The sequence below is a fragment of the Glandiceps talaboti genome, chromosome 21 (genome assembly GCF_964340395.1).
Source record: "Glandiceps talaboti chromosome 21, keGlaTala1.1, whole genome shotgun sequence".
NCBI lineage: Eukaryota > Metazoa > Hemichordata > Enteropneusta > Spengelidae > Glandiceps > Glandiceps talaboti.
This window is the reverse complement of record NC_135569.1, coordinates 18,696,457-18,706,208: the sequence shown is the minus strand read 5'-3', so window position 1 is coordinate 18,706,208 and position 9,752 is coordinate 18,696,457. Positions and strand designations below refer to the sequence as shown.

The 9,752-nt window shown below is 36.5% G+C and overlaps 1 protein-coding gene across 1 annotated transcript; it reads right to left on the bottom strand.

Annotated features, from left to right (window-relative positions):
* Positions 1 to 5,075: 5,075 nt before the first annotated feature.
* LOC144451321 (cytochrome P450 2B19-like) lies at positions 5,076 to 8,995 on the bottom strand. The gene is made up of 4 exons (XM_078142124.1): positions 8,644 to 8,995; positions 6,809 to 7,581; positions 5,624 to 5,807; positions 5,076 to 5,257 (listed from the first exon to the last, which is right to left on the bottom strand). Exons 1-4 carry the CDS (start codon positions 8,993 to 8,995, stop codon positions 5,076 to 5,078), a joined length of 1,491 nt encoding a protein of 496 aa, XP_077998250.1.
* Positions 8,996 to 9,752: the final 757 nt, after the last annotated feature.

The following is a 9,752-nucleotide window of genomic DNA, read 5'->3' as shown; positions in this document are numbered from 1 at the left end:
TGGTTGGTTGCATGTTTTCCTGTCTGACTGTCTCTGACAAGTTGTATAGCAGTCTATATGTGTGTGTATCTGTTTTGTATGTGGCTTTGTCTATCAATTGACACAGTGTACATTTTTTGTATCTGTCTGTGTCTGTCTAACTGACTGACTGAATGAATGAATGAATGAATGAATGAATGAATGGCTGGCTGACTGTGACTGACTGTTTATCTGTGTATATGTGTGTTTTTTAGTCTTGTTGACTGACTGGCTGTCTCTCTCTGACTGACTGTGTATCTGTCTGCAAACTATCTAATAGACACAGACATATTTATTAATCTTATTGATTAGCATAATACGGATATTAATTAATGAACACAAATTTTTAATTAATGTGCAACTCGTGCTATTGATAGAGTTTTGGGAACCTGGGTGAAATGTCTGTTTGATAGAGTTTTGGGAACCTGGGTGAAATGTCTGCATGTAGCAACAATAACATATAATGCCAATATAAAATGTTAAACATTTTCTTTGATAACTATTGCAAAATATCATGTAGTTTTGTGTACTGACATATGTAGAGATAACACATTTATTTTATTTTGGATTTTGATTGATAAAACAACTTTACTATGTTTTCCTACTTGTAAAAACAATGTGAAATACTAAGTCTTTTGTTTCTAAAGCAATAAATTGCAAAACATTTAAAAAAATGGGTAAAATGTTTGTTTTTTGTAACAAACATTGTTTTTTTTCTTCAATTTATTGAGTTGCAAACACAGACTTGGTATTTGTTACTTCACATTGTTTTGGGTTTTTTCAGGTAGAAAAACATAGTATGTTTAATAAATTCAAAATTCAAAATAAAATAAATACTCAAATCTTATTCTTGTGACCACTTTAAAAACACGATTGAATGAAATATGGACAACATTTATTACTATTTTGGTTTTAAAATTGAGAAACTTGTCAACTTTGCAAACCTGTGTTTTAATGAATTTTGTATATTGCCAAGTGAAAAGTGTCAGTCAGAATACAGAATTATAATCCTGTTTTCCCTGTCTGAAGAGACCTTGTCTGATGGATTGTTTGAAAAGGACTGCAAATTAGTCAGTTTAACGGCGACACTTTGATCAGTTACTAAGTGTAGTTCTATCAATAAGAATGTTTTGTTTATTAGAAAAAAGTAAGGAAAATATGTTAAAAACTTGTGTATGTGTGTAAGATTGAGTAATTAATGATGGTAATACAAGTAGTACTTACAGGTAATATTGATAATTAGATTCTTGTATATGTTTGTCTGTCTGTCTGTCTGTCTGTGTGTGATATTGATAACACTTCTTTGCAATGAAATAGGTGACTCTTTCATGAATACATTATTTGATACAAGTACACATACATGTACATGTAGTAGATGTTATTTTACAAGAAGTGATTATGACATAACCATATACAAAGACAACACAGGTTGTCAAGACAACAGTGTGATTAACATAACCATATACAAAGACAACACAGGTTGTCAAGACAACAGTGTGATTAACATAACCATATACAAAGACAACAGTGTTTTTATACACATATTGTATAGAGTATATTACTATTGAACAATTCTACTCACAGAGTCAAATAATTTCACCGTCTCATTAGTATTGTGAGAGATGTACCACACTGAGCTATTGAGGTTCACCTCCAAGGATTCTTTGACGCTATGTTTTGATTGGCTGTTCAGAAATATTTGTGTCTAGCCAGACTTCGAGATACACAAAATGTGATTGGCTGTTCATACACTTTGAAATAGATTAATTGTGATTGGCTGGTCATAGTACTGATATTATTCAATAATTTGATGGTCACATGATGTGAGTTGTACATTTTTAGACTAACAACTATTTAATTTTTTCTCACATAAAAAATGAGGGTAGATTTAGATTGTTGTCACATTTGGAGTATTTTATTAAATTAATATATTATAGTAGTTGTAGAATTCTAGAATCATGATTGTCTATTGGTTACAGTGATTAGTTTGTGGTCTACATGTTTCCCAGCTTAAATCTCACCACTGTCTTGTTTTTGTAATGTTCTCTTGTAAGATTTGACCCATATCACACCCCAGTCAACCCATATCACACCCCAGTCAACCCATATCACACCCTAGTGAACCCATATCACACCCAGTCAACCCATATCACACCCCAATCAACCTATATCACACCTAGTCAACCCATTTGTATAAATGGGACCTGGTAGGATAGGGGTTTAATCTGTGTACTTATAAAGGCAGTAGGGATTTCATGCTACCCACATAGTTGAAAGTACAAGTAGGTGATTGCATCCCTATTAGGTTTGTGCCATAGTAGACTGTATGATACATCATGTTACTCTGCCTTCACTGGCCTACTCTACATGTATCTATCATGAAAGAGGGTGACTGATGTGTGAGGGTGCCCCATCATGGCATACCTTACAGACTAGTGTTATTGGTAATAATTACACAACAATTTAAGCACAGTGTAGTCTAGTGATGTGTATGGATGTATCAAAACCCACATGTGAATGTCAGCATGTCATACTTGATGGTAATTTGTACCAGTGTCTTCACTAGTAGATGTCCTTTCATTAGGTAGTACAGCAGAAAACACCACAAACAGACATGTATGCAAATACCTTAAGTACCCAAATTGACACATACTGTCATGGGGTTCTTTTTGTGATTAATACTTATTTTTATTCAAAACAACCAATTTTATGTAACAAAAACACAACAAAATACAATTGTGTATTCACAATTAGAATTGTGTATTTAGTATAGGGTATTGCATTACAGTGTGTGTGTGTGTGTGTGTGTACCAATGTTAGTAATCACTTATACCTGTGTGTATTAATATTTTATTCTATTTTTGAAATATTTGTGACATAGCTGCACTGACTCAAATAACTCCTTTATGGGTTTTCCTGGAGATTTCTTGAATTTCCAGAAAAAGTATCTGCATGATTTTGATTTTTCTTATAGACTAAAAGTAAATTAAATTAAGTTAATTAAAGATCTACTGATGAGACATATTGCAAACTGGAAAAGTCATTAAAATACCAGGTATGACAGTTTCTGTATTTACTACTGACATGTTGATAAGGTGATAAAAATTTACTTTTAATGTGAGATATGGTGCTGGGATTTCATTTGTCATTTGATGTGTTTGCCATCATGTTAGTTGATAAGGTGGCAAATCTATGTTTATCATGTTAGTTGATAAGGTGGCAAATCTATGTTTATCATGTTTCTACATTGCATCAATCATAGTGGTGTGACTAATACACTTTTACATCATGGTATACATCATATGTAAATGTGTCGATGTCATACTTGTGAATGTTTGTTTAGGGACAGGAGGGACAGGGTTTTGTCCTGGATGAACAATCTTCATTTATTGAGCTTGTGTGACACTGTGCGATCATCTCAAACTAATCATTATTATTATTGCTAAGTTCTAAACACAGCCAATCTGATACACTTATATCAGTTATCAATTTGAATGTTGTTTTACATTAGAGTTCAGTGTGAACTACATTTTTCTGTAATAAAAACTTGTGCAAGAAAACCTGCATGAAAGTAGGCAGGGTATTTACTGTGTTGTAAGACAAGATGAACTGTAAATATTGTATCATTTCATAGCAAAGTAAATCTTTTTGTAAAACTCTTTCTGTATTTTTGTAGTTCAGACGTTTATTTGTATATGTCAGTACCATACATAAGTTCTGAATATATTCACATATGAGATTGTATTCAATTTATCTATGCAACATTTTATATTATATTATAGACTAACTTTTCTCTCTGAGTACATGTATACTTTGTTTCTTTTCTATATTAAAATAACCGTACAAGTTACTCATTGGCCATTTCCTTTGTATCTTCTTATCTTGATCGACAAACCCACATCCACCCACCCACCCCTCATCTGTTGATCTTTGGGGAAGTCATGAGATGTATCAACGATGTAACTAATATGACAGTATCACCACTCCCTACAAACGTGCTAGTCCATATAACTTGCCTGTAAAATATTGATGAGATGCAAGTACAGTTTTGAAACATAATAGAATACTAAGAGTGGGTGTTTGATTTACTGAACTCTCTCTGAAAACTGAGATAAATCACTCCGTGATTGCAAAAAAAGAGAAGAAAGAAAGAGCCCCCCCCCCCCCCCCCCCCCCATCTTTGGAGTCATGATGTGTGAATGGTTAGCGTGACCGGCTTGGAATCTACAGGTTGCAGGTTCGAGCCCCGTCGCTGCCTGCTGTTTGTTTCTGAGTGGCTAAAGTCCTTGGGCAAGATTTGAACCACTACTGTGCCTCAGTCAACCCAGCTGTATAACTGGGGACCTGGTAGGATGTAGGTTGCACTGTGAAGGCTTTAATCCTATGCGCTTAAATGGCTGCAATGGATTGTATGCTACCCGGGGAGTTGAGGAAGACTAAAGGGCCGCTGTGCCGTTCTGATCCGAGCCAGGGGTAATAATTGTAAAGCGCTTTGAGCACGGAGTGGGAAAGCGCTATATAAGAAACCAACATTATTATTATTATTATTATCTATGGGGAAAATCATCAGAGGATATTGTCATGACTTTCCAAATTTTTCCCTCATAATTTCATCTATAGTGTCATCACTGTGTGAAATGTCACTATCATTAAATCACTATCAGGAATGTTTTACACACACGTGCACGCGCAAACGCACGCATGCACACACACACACACACACACACACACACACACACACACACAGCCAGCCAGCCAAAAAAAAAACACACTCGAAAGTTTATACATGTACATAGTGTCGATAAAATGCTTGACGCAAATCCCAATGGACCGACGATGAATCTCTAGTAGTATTTGCATAGCAGCTTGGAGATTTCGACACGTGTACACGCACTGAATTATTAAAATACTATAAACTGATGTTTCATGTCAAGTGCTTCTACGTGCATACAAATTCCACAAAGCGAAATGGCTCACTTTCAGGAAAAAGAGAAAATAAGCTACTTTCTGTATATAATAAGACAAGTCATCAACAATTCATCAGTCGATAGCAACATCTACCGTGGGAGAACATTGACGAAGTATGGCGGTGGAAAGTGAACAGGTCCGAATTTCCCTTCCGAAACTGCTGGAATGTTATGGTTATCAGCGACTTTGAACTTGAAGTTCTTCAACAGCGTTGCAGCTATTAGAAACGACGACATGTTGGCCAAACCTTTACCCATACACTCTCGACGTCCTGTAAAATATAAACATTCTTATTTCATGCTCTATGAAATGGGTTGAGTATATAGTGATATAGTGTTATGGGGAAGAGAGAGAGAGAGAGAGAGAGAGAGAGAGAGAGAGAGAGAGAGAGAGAGAGAGAGAGAGAGAGAGAGAGAGAGAGAGAGAGAGATGGCAGGCAGGCAGGCAGACAGAGACAGACAGGCAGGCAGACAGACAGACAAACAAACAAACAAACAAACAGAAAGACAGAGAGAGGAGAGGGACAGACAGACAGACAGACAGACAGACAGGATGGGTGGGTGGGTGGGAGAGAGTAAAAAACTTTCAAAGGAAATTGTCCCCAAGAAACATTTCTAAATTGAGTAAATATACTTACCGAGGGAAAATGGCACGAATGCTGCTGGAGTCCTCACTTGTCCATTTTCGTCCAGGAATCTGAGTGGATCGAACTTTTCGGGATTATTCCAGTACTTTGAGTCGTAATGTACAGACCATATATTCATAAATACTGTCGTTCCTTTTGGTACCATGTAACCATTGATGTCAACATCCTTGTTAGCCTTAGTTTGAGGTGAAAATATAAACAAATACGTGTTATATTACGTCATCACAAATATTGGACAAAATGTTTAATATCTATCTATTCTTTATGACGTATAGAATCAAATCTATCTATTCTTATTGACAATAATATATATTATGAAATACTCGTCCGACGTCCAGGGATAAACCAGAGATGCAGGTAATGCAGAAATTATACAAAATGACAGACCATGAAATCTTTCTTTGATCATAATTAGATGATAAGTTGATTGGTCTGTTTTTTGTTAATTTTCACCTAGTTTCATATCATGATCACCCTCTTTTCACATTCTTTGCTTTTGAATATACATATATACACAATCATATCAATTAGAAAAAACGTGTTTCAAATAAGTGTAGAATTCTATGATCATTTTGGTTTTACGTTCAACTTTTAGACATGAGCTACTAAAAATTCCTCATCTGCATTAGTTCGACATCATCCATATCTACTTGGAAATGAATTTTTTGGTTAACTATACTGCAGTACGAATAACTTAGACTAAATAAAGAATAGTGGTCAGATTTCCGATAACCCGACCGACCCTAGTTTAAGCCGCCGACGCTAAACATTTTTTTTTTTTTTTTTACAATTATCATGATGCAAAAAGGTAAAATTATGACAATTGACTTCTATTTCCATGTAGAGTTTCTTGCCAAAATATCTTTGGTTACTTTTTTTTTTTAAAAAAAACCCCTCACATTCCAGAGAGAAACGACGTCATTTCAGCCTATAACAGCACAGTCTGTATATTGTGTTTGTCTACTTCTGAATTGTCTTCACTGGAGTCATTTACTTCTTTTACACTTCATCAACTGTTACGGAAGTCTTTGAGTCGAAGTAATCAAAATAATAAAAAAAAATAAATGTAAAATAAAATAAAATCCCGGCCTACCTACCTTATCTTCTGAAGTCATGTTATCGGAAACAAAGTTAACATTTTTTTTACCAAGGTACAAAATGATTTGATTCTCTCACCTCGTGAGGGCCTCCCATCCATGCAACTGATGCGTGTCGATATATTTCCTGTAGGCAAGCATTTGTGTATGGTAATTTGTCCCTGTCCGATATGTGTAGTGTTTCACTTCCCGCCAAAACATCGTCAAGCTCCTTGTGTATTCTGTCTTGAATCTCTGGAAAATTTATCATGTACAGGAACACCCAAGTTAATGTGTAAAATGTAGTGTTGATTCCACCGAAGAATAGTTCAAACACCCCCTGTGCAAGATTTTCGTCTGTAAATGAAGTGCTTCTACCGGAACGAGTGTCCTGTTCCATCCTCGACAGGTAGGCATCAATGAAATCACGGATGTTGTCGTCATCGAAGGTATCGCGATGATTATTTATTTCCTTCTTAGCAAAGTCTAGTATATCGTTGAAGGGATCATTAACACGGCTGTATATTGGTAAATTAAAGTGACGTAAGAAGGGAAAGAAATCAATGACAGACGTACTCATTATATTGTGACTAAATTCATCAAACATTTGCAGCAAATGACAGAATGTAGGGTCGTCATAATCAAAACGCCGTCCGAAACAAACGTAACATATGACATTCCCAACGACCTTTTGTAAATCCCTTGACAAATCTAACTCATGCCAGATTTTCTTTGTCAGGTTTTTGCAAAGTGCCTGAGCCTCTTCTTGGATCCGAACTTCGATGGTGAAAGTTCCAAGTCTGCGATTGAATAATTCCACCACAAAATGACGTTGTTCACGCCATACATCATTGTATTGTTGGCATGCTATACCTGAAGTGAACAAAACACTAGATTTAATATCATGGCAAATCATGTCTGTCTGTCTCTCCGTCCTACCGTCTGGCCATTCGTCCGTCCGTCCGTCCGTCTATCTATCTATCTATCTATCTATCTATCTATCTATCTATCTATCTATCTATCTATCTATCTATCTATCTATCTATCTATCTATCTATCTATCTATCTATCTATCTATCTATCTATCTATCTGTCTGTCTGTCTGTCTGTCTGTCTGTCTGTCTGTCTGTCTGTCTGTCTGTCTGTCTGTCTGTCTGTCTGTCTGTCTGTCTGTCTGTCTGTCTGTCTGCCTGCCTGCCTGAATGCTTGTCTGTCTGCGCATCTGCCTGCCTGCCTAGCTGCCTGTCTGTATGTATGACTATCTGTCTGTGTGTGTACATGACGTAACAGCCAAGGCTTTCAAATAACTACACCTACTTTGGGTCTATAGATAGGAATTACGATGTTTTATATTCTAAATAAATTCAACTATTATTAAATTATTTCCACCATCAAAAAAAAGGCACAGACTTTCCAAAAAGGTTATTTCTTCCTACCGCGCCTCTTCGACATTTTTTCCAACTTTGAAACTAGTTTCTTTCTGTTTTTCTTTATGTGTGATACGTGTAGACTATTGTTGTATATTATGTTGCTGCCATTTACCATATTAGTTGTACATATTTTACAATATTCAAGTCAAGAATAATAGTCCTTTTCCATTCCAGACCATTTATTTAAGGATATGTCCGAATTTTATTGAATTACACCTCTATGGTCAGTTTCATATGTGAAATATATCATAACGCCACTGGTGCTAACATGACGACAATATAAGCGAGTATGGGGGGGGGGGGGAGATTATCACCGAAATCCGGTACACGTAGTGATGTACCTTTAACAAATCAAATGGCTGAAATATCACCAGTATCACTAAATATGGCACTTTCCAAGACTTACGTGTAAAAGTACAAATAAATGGGTTACCCTTAGATGAACTGTGCAACTGAAGTGGGGATATATAGTACAAGTAAATTTTCAAACTGTCAGCCTTCTTACCTCTGTCCCCTAGGATCATCCTCAGCAGTGAGTGTGTAGGTCGACCTGCAAGCTCCACTCGTCTAAGTGCGTCTCTGTGTACATCGTACTTGTTGAGTACCACAAACGTTTGCGTTCCCAAAGTTACACTGAAAATATCTCCATACTTGTCAGCCCACTTCATGAACGTCAGGGGAAGTTTGTGGTCAACGCTAGGCAGACATCCAAGGAGAGGATATCCCCAAGGTCCTGGTGGAAAACGTCGTTTGTTTATGATGTCGACAACAATGACTCCACAGAGAAGCGCCAGTAACATAATTATGATAAACATTGTTGGAGAAATATTCCAGAGCAGGTAGACACGTTCCTCCATGGTGAAACCGTCCTCAGGTAAAAAGGCAAACTTCCCTAGTCTCCGTTTGTAACGTAAACCATGTCAACGAGCCCACACCCAAACACAGTGTAGTGTACTAGTTCCAATGAACTCAATATTACTGAGACGAAGAACTATTTGGCGGGAGGGAGGGAGCGAGAGAGAGAGAGAGAGGACACGATATATGGAATAAACCCATACGTGATTATTATACTTTACGATAAAAAGCTGCTGTGGATTTCAGTGAGAATTTTATTCAGCAAATTGCGTTTCATTTGCATAAATTTGGTAGCTGTATACCGGTATGTTTTATAGAATCCAAAGGCGTCACAATGTTTGAATTGTTATCCAGCCATTGACACTCCTGATTTCTAGAGTTGAACCAGACCTTAATTGTACCAACACGTCAACATAAAAAACTACTTGTACAGACATGTGTACTTTGACTCAGAGCTTTGAATATTATTGTTGATAACGGCCTTTGGAGGCGTGGTTATGTATATCTCAAACCATTACAGTGGTCTGAGTGTATATGTTTGTTGACGATGCGTATCACTTTATTCCATTGATCTACATACATAGGTATGTAGCATCCTCGTTGAATGACCTATATCTGTCGCCCTAGTGAACTACCAGGCCCCGGATGTAAAATAATTGACACATATAAAGGTAAACGACGCATGGATGAGAATAATTTACACACATACATAACACAACCCGAGTTTATCAACTTTTTTGTTTTAAATACTTACAAAAA